Below are 17418 nucleotides of genomic sequence, written 5' to 3' on the forward strand. Positions count from 1 at the left end.
CTGTCTGTCTGTCTGTCTGTCTGTCTGTCTGTCTGTCTGTCTGTCTGCCTGTCTATCTATCTATATTTCTATCTATCCATCCATCCATCAATCTATGTTCTAGGTCCAGTGGCAGGTACTAGGGACCCAAAACCAAAACCATATCAAGATCCCATTTCCACAACTAAACCATAAGCTTTTTGAGGCTAGGAACCAATTCTTATTTTGCTTTGTTTACCCTTAGCACTGAGTCTAGCACCTAGTAAAGATAGAGTAAAGATGAGATCCATTCCTCTCACCTGGGCCCTTTGCCCTTCAATAACAAGATGTCAGGAAGTGAAGACCCTGCCAGAATTCTATATTATCACCCACTATTGTTTTTACTTTTCTGACCTTTTTGCACTTAACAAATACCACATAAAACAAGCCTTTCCATATATGCTGTAGAATAAAAATAGCAGATTATACATGAAACTATGGTTTTCTTGTAGATTATATAGAGAGGTGAGGATTTGCAAGGCAAAGAATGTTGAACTGAATGTCAGAAGGCTTGTATGTAGCAAGGTTTGCAACACCTTTAGCTTGGTGTCAGGTGTGTGGTAGGTAATGACAACCTTAATTAACAGACCTCAGAACCAAGGCCAATGTTTTGACCCCAACTCTTCAGTGCCTCCCTTGGACTTTCTACCATCCCCTTGACCTTAGTCTCACAAGCCATAGTGATGGCTTCCTGTTGGAGAAACTTGAAATATATCTGATAGGCTGGACCTGTGAACCTTCAGCCCATTTCAAGAAATTTAGCATCCAAGGCAACCAACTTCCTCATGATTAGAGGCAGTACAGAGTACAGAATAGAGTGGTTGAGTGCGAATCAGAAAGATCTGAGTTCAGCTCCAGCCTCAGATACTTACTAGATGAGTCAGTGGCCTTGACTAAGTCATGTGACCACCCTGAATCTCAGCTTCCTTATGTGTAAAATGAAGGGGTAGGTCTTTATTTCCTCTAAGGCCCCTTCCAGTTCTAAGTCTATGGTTCTAGAGCTGTCCCAAAGTAGAATGGACTAGAAGCAGAAGAAATGGTAGCCTTCAGCACTTCTTAAACTGTGGGTCATGACCCCTCACAACCCACAGTTTAAGAAGTTCTGAAGGTGTCATGAGTGGAAACAGTTTAAGAAACCCCTGGACTAGAACATAGGGGAGGGAAGTTTAAGGAACAGAAGAAACCAGGAAAGCTTAATCTTTCATAAAGTGATAAAGTGAGCAGAAAGAAAAGAAAAATGATGCCAGGGAGAAGAATATAAAAGAAGATATCAACCTAGCTGACCCAAGAAAGGCAGAAAGAAAAGAAGAATGATGCCAGGGAGAAGAAGAATATAAAGGAAGATGCCAACATAGCTGACCCAAGAAAGGCATAAAGAAAAGAAGAATGATGCCAGGGAGAAGAAGAATATAAAGGAAGATGCCAACATAGCTGACCCAAGAAAAGCAGAAAGAAAAGAAGAATGATGTCAGGGAGAAGAAGGCTATAAAGGAAGATGCCAATCTAGCTGACCCAAGAAAGGCAGAAAGTCCTGGATCCAACAGCAGTGGCACCAAGAGATGATGTACAGCAAGTCAAATCAGGTCAGCAAATAAAAAGTCAGAAAGTGGATTAAAAGGCAAAAACAACAGAAATCATTATAAGGCTAAAGAATGAGAGGGAGATGTCTCTTAGCTAGAAGAGGAAGGGAATCTGTTATAAAGGAACATTGAAACAAAGGCTTCTGTTCAGTTTTATTTTTAGGGCATTTTTCAACTGGGCAGAGGTTTATTGTCCCTCCTAAAGGCCATCAGGTCCAACTTGTCCTCAGCAGTCAGTCAATAAGCATTGAAGTGCTTACTCTGTATTGTGCACTGTGCTAAGTGCAGGGAACACAACAAAAGGCAGATAAGTCCTACCCTCATGGAACTTACATTTTAAAGCGGGAAGACAATATGTCCACGACTATGTATGTTTTGTTGTTATTCAGCTATTTTTCAGTAGTATCTGACTCTTTGTGACTCCATTTGGGGTTTTCTTGTTTTTTGGGTTTTTTTGAGGGGGCAAGGCAAGGCAATTGGAGTTAAGTGACTTGCCCAAGGTCACACAGCTAGTAAGTGTGTCAAGTGTCTGAGGCCAGATTTTAACTCTTGTCTTCCTGACTCCAGGGTCAGAGCTCTACTCACTGTACTGCCTAGTTTGGGGTTTTCTTGGTAGAGATACGGAGTGATTTGCCATTTCCTTCTCCAGCTCATTTTACAGATAATAAGTACAATTTATATAGCACTTGTTATATGCCAGACACTGTGCTAAGTGCTTTACATTTGATCTTCACAATAACCCTGGGAGGAGGATTGTTATCTATTGTCCTCATTTTACAGATGGGGAAACTGAGACAAACAGGGTTAAGTGACTTGCCCAGGGTCATACAGCTAGTAAGCGTCTGAAGCCAGACTTGAACTCAGGGCTTCCTCACTCCAAGTCCAATGTGTTATCTACTACAGCACCTAGGGCTGACATTTCACAGGGATAGTAAAGAAGAAAATACCAGAGGAAACAGAATTGACAAAGCAATGTGACCCACTGACATACGGTCATCCAGCCTCAGTTTGAAAGCTTTCTGTGACCACCAGCAGGCCATGCTTCAAAGTGTCAGCAATCAATGGACCCAACTTTGGCCTTTTGGGCCTTTAATGAGACCACCCTGAGAGCAAGGAAAGAGCATTTATAATGACTGGAGCTTTGCTGTGCTTGCTCCCTTTCTCAGAATTAAAAAAAAAGAAAAAGAAAAGCTTCATAGAATTAAGAGGTTCTCTTGGGAGTTTAGGAGTATGGTGGATAGAGAGTCAATCATCTCAATTCATATCCTGCCTTAAAGCTTACTAGCTGTGTGACCCTGGGCAAGTCACTTGACTTCTCTCAGTCTCAGCTTCCCCATCTATAAAATAAAGGTAATAACTACACCTACCTCAAAGGTTGCTGTGAGGATCAAATGAGATAAACACAGAACACTTTGAGAACCTTAAAATACTATGTAAATTTGAGTTTTCATCATCTTCCTCTTCTTCTCTTCCTTCTATTTTATCTTATCATTGTTGTTGCCATTGTTATTTCTGGTAGTAGTAGTAGTGGTAGTGGCGGCGGTGGTGGTGGTGGTGGTGGTGGTAGTGGTAGTGGTGGTAGTGGCAGTGGTGGTAGTAGTGGTAGTGGCAGTGGCGGTGGTGGTGGTAGTGGTAGTGGCAGTGGTGGTGGTGGTAGTGGTAGTGGTGATGGTGGTGGTTGTGGTAGTAGAAGCAATAATGGTAGCATCTTGTACAACTCATTTCAAGCAGGAATTCCCTTTGCAGCTTTCAGACAGACAAGTGGACAGACTTTACTTGGATAATTGTAGTGATCGGGAACTAATTACATAATGAGACAGCTCAGTGCATTTTCAGAGCTCTCCAGTTACCAGAATCTTTTTCTCCAAACCCTGAGTCAGGCTCTGCCTCTGTAAGTCCCTCCCCATGGTCCTAATCGTACCACACAAAGGCCAGTCTGTGACCTCTCCTCTATGACAGCTCTGCCCAGATTTGGAGATGAGGATCACAAAGAAGAAAGACAAGAGGAGGAGGAAGAGGGAGAGGATGAAGAACTCCGCTTTCCATAGCACTTTAAAATTATCCGAGTGTTGTGTATTTGTTATCACTTTTGATCGTCACAGGCATGGTTATGATCCTTGTTTCATAGATGGGGAAGCTGGTGTCAGGAGAAGTTAAGAGACATCTTCTCTAGGGGAGATATTCCAGGATTTTGTTTGTTAGTTTGTTTTTACATTATCTTCCCATGACACAGTTTCCAGACTGCTCGGAGATATATTCTGCACAGCTTATCAAGATGCAATCATGGTTCCTCCAGGAAAATGTTGGACATGGGGATGGGCTTTGCAGAGCTGGGTGCCATTCTCCCTGCCCTCCTCTGCCTCCTCTCCTCCTCCTTGTTCACCCCACTGTCTTTCATCAATTGCTGTATCCCCTTCCTACTAATTCCTGCTAAAGCATTAATAGATAACTGAGGTGTCAGCTGATTGGAGATTAAGATGTCAACCTTCCCCAGGATATTCACATTTTCAAAGAAGAACCTTTAAACCCCAATTCCTTTATGTCTTATAGGGCTGGGCAGTGACTGGTACGCAGTAGTTGCTTGATAAATTCTAGGTGACTGATGGACCTAAAGGAATGAGCCAGAAATGGTTGACTGGTAGGGTTGACATTGACATTTTTGCAAACTGGGGTGGTATCACTTTGTATCACCCAGATATGGAAGAACTCACCACCTCTTGAGGCAGCTCATTCCACTTTTAAACAGCTCTAATCATGAGGAGATGTTTTTCTTGGAATAAGATCATAGATGCAGAGCCAGACGGGAGGTGGGAGTCCAACTCCCTCACTTCGAAGAGGATAAAACTGAAGCCTAGGGAGATTAGGTGACTTTTAGTTCCATGGGTGCTAAGTGCCAGAAGAGAATTTGAACCCAGGTCCTCTGACTCCACAGTACCTCTTTCCAAGCTGTCTTTGTGCAACAACTAGCCAGTGAACCGATCTGATCAGCTGTGCCCTGCACCTTGCTAGTTCTGTGGCCTAGGTCAAATCTCTTAAACTCCATGGGCCTCAGTTTCCTCATTTGTAAAATGACAGAATTGGGAGTAGATGACATCAAATTCTTCAGGCTTCTAATTCCTCCCAGGCCCCCAGGTGGGGAGGGGGAGCAGAATAAGTTTAGCTGCTTTCTCCCCTTCCCACCCCCATAGCTTTTTAGACACTTGAGGGCAGCTATCACAGCCCACTTAAGTCTTCTCTTCTTTAGCCAAATGTTCCTGGATCCTTCACCTGCTCATCCCATCAGCATTGTCATGGCCCTGCACTGTCCTTTGGACCTTCCATAGCTTGTCAGTGTCCATAAAATGCGCAGAGGTTGAAGCCTATATACTGAGAAGATGTTATCAGACTTTTTTATTATATTGGTTAGTTTTGCTGAACCTTTTTACTTTCTTTTTATTTTTTTTGTAATAAGGACTTGTTTATGGGAAGGGGAAATATTGGGGAATATAGATGTAAAAAAAGATATCAATAAAAAAATATTCCATTATATTGTAATTTCCTTGAACACAGGGACTGTATTTTGCCCCTTTTTGTATTTCAGCTGTTTAGCATGATATCCAGCACATAGGAGGCACTTAATGAATGTTTAGTGATTGATTATTGATTAATGTGGTTTAAAAATGGGTTCCCAGAACTAACCACACTACTCCCAAAGTTAGAGGACCGTGGGCTTCATATCTCCAAACTTCAGGTTATTATCTCTCTTAATGTAGCCACAATCTTACATGCTTGGTATGATTCAATATTAAATCAAATTGGGTTCCTAGTCCACTAAAACAATAGTTGTCTGAGCCTTGGTTTAATTATCTGTCAAAGATAGGCTTGGACTGGATAGCATCCAAGGTCCCTTCCTGCTCTGACATTTTGCTCTGCTCTCTCATAGGCTACCTTAAGAGAGCTCTCTCAGGCTCATCTAACAGCTCTATTCAAGGGTTTGCCATGAAGCCCTGGCCTCACCTATCATCATATGAAAAACTTACCCTATAACTCAGTCAGGTGCAGATGAAAGTCACTGTGAGACAGGGGAAAGACCAATGAACAGACAGTCACAAATCTTGGGGCAGGGTCTTGTCTCCACTAAGTCCTTCCTAAGGCTCAGTTTGTGCATCTAAAAAATGGAAATAACCCGTCTTGTTTCTCTCCTAGTGATGAAGCCTGATAGGATCACCAAACTCAGAAGTGATCAGGCAGTTAAACCCATCTAGTGCCCTAATTTTGTTAGTGAGTAAACTAAGGCCAAGCATGGTGTAACAGCTTGTTCAAGGCCACCCAGGTAATGACTTTGAGAGGCAGGATACAAACACATTTAATGGAGTTCCAAGTCCAGAATATTGGGAGTATTAGAAGGTTCAGCTTTAACAAAGTAAATGAAAAATGCTTTATTCTCAACAAAGGCTATGGGGGAAGAAGGATAAGGGTAGTCACCTGGCTGAAGCCTTTGCTTGCAATTCAGGGTAGGCAGCATGTCCCTGGACCACATGCTCTATCTGTAAAAACAAGAAACATGGGTAAGTTAATGTCCCTGAAAATGCTCCATGTGAGCAGGAGAGAACATTCCCAGGGAAAGGAAAAGCAAAAGCAAATCCACTTCCTTCTACTGTTCTTCCATTGAGGAATCTGCCAAAAGGGGCATTCTAACTCAGCTGGGAATTCTCAGGATTTTGTAAAGAAGCATCTTTGCTCAGCTAGTGGACAGCTTGGATGTTCTATGGTCACTGAGGAGGCAATAGCAAAAATCAATGCAATCCATAGCTAACCCCTGAGGAAAAAAGGGAGAAGCAGGGGGGCATCTGGAACCATGAGGACGCCAGAAGCCTGGTGTATTCAGAGTGCTAGACTGAGAGGTCAGAGACCTGCATTCAAATCCAGACTCCTCCACCTGCTAGCTGTTTGACTGGGAACAAATCACTCTGGTAAATGGGGATGTTATGTGCACTGCCTAATGCCCAGGAATGCTGAAAAATGGGAACTGGGTTATTGTTCTGTCAGACAGGGATGCTCAGTCCTGGGCAATACAGCATGGTAATACAGGCAAGTAATGTGTCAGCTTCTACTTCCCCTGTGGCCACAGAGATTAGTGAAGAGAAAGCACAATGGAGCCAGGAGCCCCAGGCACAGTTCTACCTAGACCTTGCTGCATGGCACATTTGTTCCTTCCTTCATCTATGTCATAGTTTCTTTGTCTTCAAAATCCTATAAAATGAGGGCTTGGACAACATGACCTCTGGGGTCCTTTACAGTTCTTAATTTAGGAGCCTATGTCCTTGAGATGCCCTTTCTCTTCTACTCTAAAGTTAGAAGATCTGAGTTCAAAACCAGCATCAGACACTTAACAGCTGTAAGTCACTTAACCTCTATCTGCCTTAGTTTCCTCATCTGTAAAATGGGGATAACAGAACCTACCTCCCAGAGTGGTTGTGAGGATCAGATTAAATAAGAATTGTACTTATCACAATGCCTGGCACATCAGCCTCTCTGGCTTTTTCCCAGTCTGTACAAGGTAACTTGATATGACTTTGTTTCATGCTTCATAAACCTTAAAGTGTTATGTAAATATTAGCCATGGTTTTTATAATTATGAAGATGCCTTTAGCCTATGGTGATCTGACTTCCTCAGCTCTACTTGGGTTCCATATAATGTGTTCTAAGCAACATTCATCTGTATCTAGATCAGGGATTTTTAACCTGGTATACCTGAGCTTTTTGCTTTCTTGCCTTTTGGAGGGCAATTGGGGTTAAGTAACTTGCCCAAGGTTACAGGGCTAGTTTTTTTGTGTTAAGTGTCTGAGGCCAGATCTGAACTCAGGTCCTCCTGACTCCAGGGCCAGCTCTTTAGTCAATGAGCCACCTAGCCACCCTCAGATTGGTTTTCCTTGTAATGCTATGCATTAAAAATATAATTCTGAGAAGGAGTCCAAAGATTTTATTAGACTACCCAATGGGTCCAGGATCCCCACAAATTAAAAAAAAATGCTTCTGTTAAATCAACTATATTTATTTCAATATGTATATTTTCAATTGTGAAAAACAGGTATGCTAATATGCTGCTGGTGGAAGTAAAAACTGGTCCAACTATTGTAAAAAGCATTTTGTAGTTATGCTAAAGAAAAAGATGATTAAAATGTCCATAGTTTGACTCAGTGATCCCAGTGCTAAGCATGTACCCTAAATATATTAAAGACAGAATGGTCTCATATACACTAAATATTCATAGCAGCACTTCTTATAATAGAAAATAAGTGGGAACAAAAGAGATGGTTATCAATTTTTGGATGGCTAGGCACACTGTGGTACCTGAATGGAATGGGATATTACTGATCTCTAAGAAAGCATGAAAATGTTAGAGAAGCATGGGAAGACTTGCATGAACAGATACAAAATGAAGTAATCAGTACTAGGAAAATAACATATACAATGATTCTCCAAACTCTTGTATTTGTTTTCAAGATATTCATACATATATATATATATATATATACACACATATATATGTGTGTGTGTGTTATATACATGTACACATACATATGTATTATATACCTCCCCTACACACATACATATGTCATCTTTCCTCACAGAACATAAAACCCTTGAAAATATTGTTGTATGTTTATTATTATATCTTCAGTGCCTATAACAGTGTCCGGTGTGGAGAAATGGTTTAATGAATTTTTTTTGACTGATTATTTAGACTCACTAAGAATAAAACTCTCAGTGTACATTAAGAAAACAAAAAGAAACTGAAGGCTTTGGCTGAGAACAAGAGGCCCAATAGGAAATTAAGAGTAGAAGGAGATTCCCTGGTGTTCTCTATGTAAGGCACATACGAGCACAAAGTTATCAAGGAGAAAGTAATACCTCTGTATGTCAAGAGACTTATTGGCATCTCGAAGTCAACGTTCCAGGAATAGAACACTTTCAGAGGGATAAAGCCCCTCTTCATATCAATATATGCATTTGGAGTAGTAAATAAGATGACAGATTTTTGAAATAGCTGAAGACAAACTCAGCGGATATTAGCAAAAGTCAGTTTCTACTACTCTAAACCAGCTTTAGGAAGATAGATGCTTTCTCATCAAAAAGGATCAATAACTGAGAGGTGTCAGACCACAAAACAAACAGCTTAAAACTTTACAGACAGGTTTCCTGGGCAAACAGACACACTTTAAGAAGCTACAGCAAATGCAGAAAATAGGTATGTGTCACTAGACATAACAAATATAACAGAAATAGTATGTTTACCACCCAAAGTCTGTGAAACAGCAAAGATCCAAGAGTGTCCATAAAAGCGTCTCTCAATGGCTAGTATCTATTTTAATTCAACCAACAATATATCAGCAGAGAAGCATTAGACAAATGGCATAGATAAATGAATTTTCTTAGAGAAAGGAGAGATTTCGTGATAGCAGCATGGGATAAGATCTCTGTTGCTAACTGGGAAAGAAGATACACAGGCAATGGGGTATAGAAATCTAGTTTACCCTATAGTAAAATATAAGGGAAGGGGGTGGGGGTGATAGAAGGGAGGGCAGATTGTTGGAAGGGGTAATCAGAATGCTTGCTGTCATGGGGTGAGGGGATGGGGGAGATGGGGAGAAAATTTGGAACTCACAATCTTGTGGAAATGAATGCTGAAAACTAAAATAAATAAATAAATTGAAACAAATAATCAAAAGATCACTGCTGCCAGAAATTATAGAAAGATCTTTCTTAAGAAGCTCAGACTCACTGCTCCATGAATAATTTCAATGATAGAAACTGTACAACATATATCACTGTAGGTGGCAAAAAAAAAATTGGATCCATTGAATGCTTAAAGAGATGTTTATCAAGTAGACCATTATATAATGCAGGCATGCTATTCTTCAATGAATATGGGACAAATCTCGGTCCTACAAATAAGAATCTCCAAATATCTTTGAGAATTTGACAAGCAAAATTCACCAAAAGTCTATTAATCACAGATAAAATAATTGCTTACAATCACCTGTATACAATATTAGTTCATGTAAACTTAAGAATCATATTTTAATAGACATAAGCATACCTTCAAGCCCTCATAGCCTTTACACTACATGTTAAGAAAAGTCCTAAGACTACAGAGACCCAGTAGAAAAAATTACAAGCATGTAATTGTAGAAATAAGGGGCTATCATCCCCACATTCCTATTTGTTCTTGACGTTGTCCTGAAAATGCTCCTGTTGACTTTACAGAAGATGAATCTGCACACCTATTCTTTCATTCAATGATGAACATCAATTATTCCATCCACTTGCATGACTTTGCCAGACATGAAACACCAAAGTATAATGGAAAGTTACCAGCTTGTCCCAGGACAATTTCTATCTGAGCCCCATCAAACATAAAGATAATAGGAAGGAGATGTTGAGAATTCTAACAATAGTGATGGACATTTATATAGGGCTCTAAAGTTTGCAAAGCACTTTATTTCCATCCATTATTTCACTGGAGCCTAATAACAGTCATGTGAAGGAGGCACCAAAGATATCATTCTCCTCATCTTACAAAGCTAACGTTTCAGAAAGTTAACGGATTTGCCCAGAGTCCACAGCTAGGCAGGGGAGGACCACTGAAGATGTTCAGCACCTTTTAAGTTAGAAAGGATTTAATCTAAAGAAGCAATCTCAGAGATGAGAGGCCTCCTGGGACTTTTTAGTCTTCAGCCCAGGATTTAATTATGCAGAGTGCTCTGTGTGAGTTCAGCTGACCCAAAGAAACATGAAGGCAGGCTGTCTCTAAAGAGGGCATGGGACATTAAGATTAACAGCTCAGATTGTACTCAAGACTCAATACAAGACATAGCCAGGCTAGACTACTATTATTAATTCACCCTGATAAGATCCCAGAGGGGGCAGGAAGGGATGCAGAACAAGGTATCAGGACAGACCCAGACAGATTAGCTGATAGCTTGGTCATTCTAATCTAAACTCAATACAAAAAAAGTCTAGGGAAAACACAATCTTCTCCTTTCATGATTTCCTGAGCCCAAATTATGCACCCAAATTATGTTCACCTCACAGCAGCTCTATTGCTTGCTTTCCTGTCCTTTCTCTGCCTTTAGACGGAAGTTTCAAAAGCAAAAGCCTTGTGATTAAAGACTCCTATTTGACAAAGAACATTGACAAACTGCCAAATGTCCAGATGACCAGAGTAGCAAGAGGAGAACATAGAATATGAGTGTTGACGGAGGAAACTAGAGATAATTAACCTGGACAGTGATCACAATAGTGAAGATGATGATAATGGTGATGGTGATGATAATCCAAATTAAAACACCTTAAACATTTGATAGCTAATTTGGCAATTGGTTGACCTAAAGGAATGAATGAGTAATGGTTGAATACTAGGAGTTTACATGGAGTACTCAAGTCTTGATATTCATTTACTCACTGAACTGGTATACCCAGCATAGAAATAATTAAAAAAAATACAATTTTAAAAACAGTGAAAAAAAAGTGAAACATTTAATCCTGAAAGAATTTGAGAGTAAGGTAATGGAATGATACCAATACACATGTCTCAATGAATACAGCATTCATTCTTTCACCCCACAAAGACTGCAAGATCTTTCTCCAAACTCAGGACCAATGTGCTGAAAGCACCCTTGCAGCATCTCTGGAGTAACACATACTCTTTAGTCCCAGGGATGGAGCCTTCAATGAACGCTGGAGTCTACGTTTCAGATTTTGCTCTTCCCTTGCTTGTTTCCCTTTTCATTCACCTGGTCCACATGTTTTCTGGACTCATCATCTTCATGCTGAACTTGGATTTCCTTAGGGGCTACTCCCAGCTGACTTGGCTACTGCTAGTCTCTAGTGGAGTTTCTGGCTTGCCTTTCCTCTCTGCATATTCGGAGACATAAGCGGTGGTCACCTTTCCCTGTCCATTTCAGAAAGGAAGACCAAAGACATCAAACAGTAAGAAGGCACCCCTCTTCAGCCTTGACAAAAGGCTTTTTTCTTCTCTTTCTTTCTTTTTTTTTTTTTTTGGCATCCCAGAAATTTAAAACATCTCTCTGCCTCTTAGGCAAAAGGGGATTGGGAAAAAGAGAAGGGAGCTATGCTATGCTAGGCTGAGTCTGCCTCTGATACCTACTATCTAGATGACCTTGTCCCAGTTGGTCAACCCCCCTCAGTCACAGCTTCCTCTGTTAAAGGGACAGCCTATATGGCCTCCAAGGTCCACTCTAGATTTGTGATTCCATGATCCTGAGAGCTGCACAGGCAGAGGATTACACTTTAAGGAGTTTGTAGCTACAGTTGTCATTTGGAAGAGATTTTTAACTTGTCATCCTTAATTAGGAAGTGAGGGACAAATTACAGTTTGGGGTAAAGAAAACAAACCCCAAAGTGGAGCAGTTTTCCATTCCTGGAGTTCTCCAAGCTTAAGGCTGAAAGCTGTCTCTGTCACTTAGGATCTATGTGAACTTGGGAAATAAATCACTTAACATCTCTGGGCCTCCGTTTGTCAAATATGTTACTAAGAGGATTTTTTTTGGGGGGAGGCTGGGTCAGGATTGGACTAGATAGCTGCTGAGTACCCTGCCAGTGCTGAAATTCTATCATCCTGGATTCTGAGTTGGGGAGGGAGGGAGGAAGGAAAAAAGGGAGGAGGCAGAGGAAGAGATCAGCAGAGCTATTGATTTTTGCTGAGCTGGTCTCTGCGTCCATTAAGTAATTCCTATTAGCTAATGTGTAAGGACAGTGACAAGCCTTAGCGCATGCTGGGAACACCACCAATACTGAAATGGTCACCTTTTATTTCATGATCTGACCTTGATAGATGACAAAATAAACACGGGTGGACAGATAAAACTGGCTCCTAAAAGAAATTGTCAGAAAAAAAATCGTAGAATAGATTTAGATTTCCTACTTCCTTGGACACTAATGAACCTGAATGATGCATACCCAGGAAGGGGGAACAAAGAAGGGGTTAGCAATTTGCTGGGATTCCAAGAAAGCAATTCAATTACAGCGGGGTCTTTTGTCTTTTTCCACTCTAGTCAAACTTACATTAACACTTCAATCAGAGAAAGAATTCAGCACTTAGCACTGTGCCCGACACAGAGTAGGTGCTTTAATAGATGTTTTTTGATTGTTTTATCTCCTACAGCAAGGGGTCCCAAAATTTTATCCAAAAATGGCTTTTTTGGATAATTTTGTTTCAGCATATCTGGTTTCCTTTGCCATTGTATTTATTTTTTGTCTTTAAAAACATTGCTCTGAGAAGGAATCCACAGGCTTCATCAGATTGGGATGCAAAAAGAGAGAAAAGGTGAAGACCTACTATCTGGTCCTTATCCCTGACTAAGGGATGGGAGATGGCTTGTGGGTGGAAGATGGGGAGTCCTAGCATATGCTGGTCATAGCATCATAAATCTAAAGCTAAAAAGGACAGCACAGATGAAGACCAGAAACTTATAGAAGTTATGGGACATGCTCAGGATCACAAAGGAGGTGAGTGACAGCCTGGATTTGCAGCTGTAACTACAAGCTAAGGTCTCTTTTCACTGTGCCACCCTACCTATACCTGGCGAAAGGCAGGGGCAGGAGCTATAGAACTGCCCTATCCAGGCCTCTTCCCACAATGTCTAGGCCCTTTTCCAGAATGTCCAGGCCTTTCCCAGGATGCCCAGGCCCTTTCCTAGAATGTCCAGACCCTTTCCCAGGATGCCCAGGCCCTTTCCCAGAATGTCCAGGCCTCTTCTGGGTTCTAATTTGGAAATAATAGGGAGTGAAGATAGGCCCAACTATCAGAGCTCATGTTTCTATGAAGTTTTAGGGTTTTCAAAATCTTTCCCTCACAACAGTTAGGTGTCACGGGCAGCTGTGACACATTGTTATGGCCATTTTACAGCTGAGGACACTAACTGTTTAAGTGATCCAATCATAGCTATATGTATAGTGAGGGTCCAAGTCTAGATTTAAACTTTGGTTGTCTGAATCCACATGCAGTGGTGGTTTTTTGCTTGTTTTTTTTTCATTCTATCCCACTGCTTTTAACGAGGTTTATCACTGTACACAGTAACAGCTATCGTGTGCCATGATCAACTATGACAGACTTAACTCTTATCAGCAATGCGATGATCCAAGACAATTCCCAAAGGCTCATGATGGAAAATGCTGTCTACCTCCAGAGAAAGAACTATGGAGTCTGAATGCAGATCGAAGTAGACTGTTTGTACTTTCTTTTTTCTTTCTCATGGTTTTTCCCTTTTGCTTCTATTCTTCTTTCAAAACATGATTAATGTGGAAATATGTTTGATATGATTGTACATGTATAACCTATATCAGACTGCTTGCTATCTTGGGCAGGGGAGGGAGAGAAGAAGAAAAATGTAGAACTAAAAATCTTATAAAAGTGAATGTTGAAAGCTATCTTTACATGTAATTGGAAAAAACAAAATACTACTAAGTATTTTATAATAGAATATTATAACATATGATAGTATATTATATAATACAATACAATAATATGTTATGATATGATATGACATGATATAATATAATAATAGAATAGAATGACAGAAAAATAGGATGGTTTATTATGGGCATAAGGACATTGAGGCATTTGGTCCAACCTGTCTCTGACACTTAGGCAAGCAATTTTAAACTGAATTAAGAACAGTGTAGGATCCAAAATGAGGGAAGAGAAGCACATTGTACTCTGCTGGGGTTAGGCCACATCTGGAGTCCTCTGATCCCTTAGAGGTGCTAAGTTTTAAAGAGACCCCTGGCGAGATGGAACATGGTAGAAGAGGCGGGGCAGGACAGTGAGGCGTATGGACCTTGGGATTGTCTAACCTGGAGAAGACAAAGTTAGGTGAGGGGGAAGGGAATAAGAGCCAATTGCAAGGGTTTGAAGAGCTGGCAAGCGGAAGAAGGATTCTATTTGCTTTGCTTATATCTAGGGAACACAGTGAGCAGCGATGGAGAGAAGCTACATTTCAACTCGAGGGCAGATTATAAGGAATCCAGAAGTGAAATGAGCTGCCTTGAGAGGGGGTGAATTGTCCTTCCCTCGGCACAGTGCCTGGTATGCCGTAGGTGCTTAATAAATGCTTTTTTATTGACTGATGATCTCTCATCAGGATGAGATCTGATTGACGGATGAGCTCTCATCAGGCTTTGTATCAGGGGAGTTTCTGCCCAGGTGTGGGTGGGCCTAGATGAAGGCCCAGGAATTGCATGGTTCTCTGATTCTTTATACCTTTATTTACAGAAGTCTCTCTGCTTCTCTGACCTTACACAATATTTCTCATCTGCCATCTTGTAATGTCAGTTAATTGCTTCATGTCTACTGGTCTGATGTCCCAGCTGTTTCTTCCCTATTCTAAGCACTCTGAACCATGCACAAATATACAACAAAAACCAAAAAAGTAATGAGAAGTACCTGCACACATATGCACACGGAGTTTCTTCAAATGAAGGGATACCTTGGAGGTTGGCTGAGCCCACCACTGAGGCAGCTGTGCTTGGACTTGCCGGTGTCATTCACAGCCAATGGGGTTCTGAACTGGAATTCAAGAAACTCCGTTTTGCCAGCTAGTTGTTGTTGTTTAGTCATGATGGATTGATTCTCTGTGACCCCATTTAGGGTTTTCTTGGCCACGATACTGGAGAGGTTTGCCATTTCCTTCTTCAGTTCATTTTACAGATGTGGAAACTGAGGTAAACAGGGTGAAGTGATTTGTCCAGGGTCACACAGTCTTCAGCCAGGTTTGAACTCAAGAACATGAGTCTTCCTGACTCCAGGCCCAGACTGTCCCTTTGTCAGCTAGGCAGCACAGTAGATAAAAAACACTTGATATCAGATCTTGCTTCAGACACTTACCAGATGTGTGACTCTGGGACAAGTTCCTTCACCTCCCTCAGTTTCCTCATCTGAAAATGAGAGCATTGGACAGTCAGGCAGCATCTGAGTTTGTGTGGGTATCCGGTAATTAGGGCGAGCTTTGTTTTACTTGTCTTTTGAGGATGGAGCTGTGAAAGTATGGGAGCAAATGGGCAGGATGCATAGAGCGCCTTTCCTGGTATCACTACTATGGTGAGCGAGAATGTGCGCATGGTGGTTTGTGGCTTCCTTTCTCAAGTATCACCACACAGCAAAGCCCAATGAGGAACAAGCAAGGAGAGAAGCCATAAAATCAGATTTGGCCTGGTGCTGCTCATCTGAGGTGTGGAAGAGCTGGTTTTGTTTCCCGTTAGCTACCATGCCTGAAGTAGAGTGCATTGGGGTTGGGGCTGGGGTGCAGGGATGGGGAATCCAGGGCAACTATAATCTTAATAAGTGATTGATTGCTACAGATTATAGGGATCAGAGCCAGAATTCAGACCCAGGTGTCTCCTAACTCTAACTGCAGGAATTCCTGCCACAAAATTCTGCCTCAATATAAAGAAGGGGGGAGTCTGCAGGGAAAGGAAAAGAGAGAATAAAAGTATCATTGTTGCTGGGGCTAGGTGGCACAGTGAATAGAGCACGGGCCCTGGAGTCAGGAGGACCTGAGTTCAATCCTGCCTCAGGCACTTAACACTTACTAGCTGTGTGACCTTGGTAAGTCACTTACCCCCAATTGCCCTGCCCTCCACCCTCCAAAAAGAGACCAAAAAAAAAAAAAGGATCAGTATTTAGATGTACTGAAATGAGTAATTTTGGACATAGTCTCGCACAGAGGTGTCAACCACAGAATCCAAGGACCACAACACTACCTACTGTCCCAACCAGATTAAAATATTTAACAAAATAAACAAAAATACAACAAAACACAGATGATGCTAATTTAAAGTTTTCTAAGTCAACATCCGGCCCATAGGGATTCTGTTTCTGTCTGAGTTAGACACCGGTCTTCTAGAGAAATAGCAGCAGCTGTCACAAGCAACATATCAGCACATAAGAAGGCAGCAGTACCTTACACACGATGACCTCTGACTGACAACATGTAGATGATTAGGAGTGGGGTGGTATTCCAGTCCAAAGGTAACTACTTCTTGTACTGGATGGAACGAGGGGCCGAGAGGCAGGAAGCCACGAAATCAAATTTTGACTTGTCATTTGACTCCCTCGGCCTCAATTTTCTCATTTGTTAAAAAAATAAAAATAACAGAAGAATAGTGGTGTGTACTTCAGAGAATTGTTGTCAGACTAAAGTGAGATTTACATACCCTGAAGTTCTCTATGTTAGCTTTTGTTATTATTTTCATCCAGTCAGGATGATTAGCCTTCTAAGAAGGAATAGCGATCAAAGTGAAGGGAATCGTGTCCAAATCATGACCAAGTAAAACGGACAGGAAAGAGTCTTGGATTTTTCTGTACAGAATAGCCTGTTGCTGCTGCTGTTTCCCTGCGCACCAGCAGAGTCAGCTCCTCAAATCTGAAGGTCTGAAAGATTTACATTTAGTGGTGAAGACAGAACATGAGATCACAAAATCACAGAACTGGGTTTAGAAGCAAGCCCAGGGGCCGGCTAGCCTAATCCATGCGTGAATAAAAATATCCCCTTAGAATCACTGCCCCAAAGTGGTCAAGGAGACTTTGAATGAAGATTTCTCTAGAAAGAGATGATTCATGAACTCCTGAAACAGCCCATTGCATGTCTTGTTGAGCAAAGGGGTTTTTCAGTCATATCTGACTCTCTGTGACCCTATTTGGGGTTTTCTTGGCAGAGATCCTGCAGTGGTTTGCCATTTCCTTCTCCAGCTCATTTTCCAAATGTGGAAACTGAGGCAAACAGGGTGAAGTGACTTGTGCAGGGTCACACAGTTA

The 17418-nt window shown here is 41.4% G+C and overlaps 1 protein-coding gene across 8 annotated transcripts in view; it reads right to left on the reverse strand.

The window, feature by feature from the left end:
• Positions 1-17418, reverse strand: part of LOC138164927 (FGGY carbohydrate kinase domain-containing protein-like) — a 544546-nt gene that overhangs the window by 115889 nt on the left and 411239 nt on the right. For all 8 annotated transcript variants that reach the window (XM_069092899.1, XM_069092902.1, XM_069092898.1 and 5 more), the window contains one exon: positions 6063-6124. In XM_069092899.1, the coding sequence (XP_068949000.1) occupies positions 6063-6124 (62 nt within the window). The remainder of the gene's footprint in view (positions 1-6062; positions 6125-17418) is intronic.

Source organism: Petaurus breviceps, unplaced genomic scaffold (genome assembly GCF_028583685.1).
Source record: "Petaurus breviceps papuanus isolate PSGF00001 unplaced genomic scaffold, PetGlider_PUasm1.0 207, whole genome shotgun sequence".
Lineage (NCBI taxonomy): Eukaryota > Metazoa > Chordata > Mammalia > Diprotodontia > Petauridae > Petaurus > Petaurus breviceps.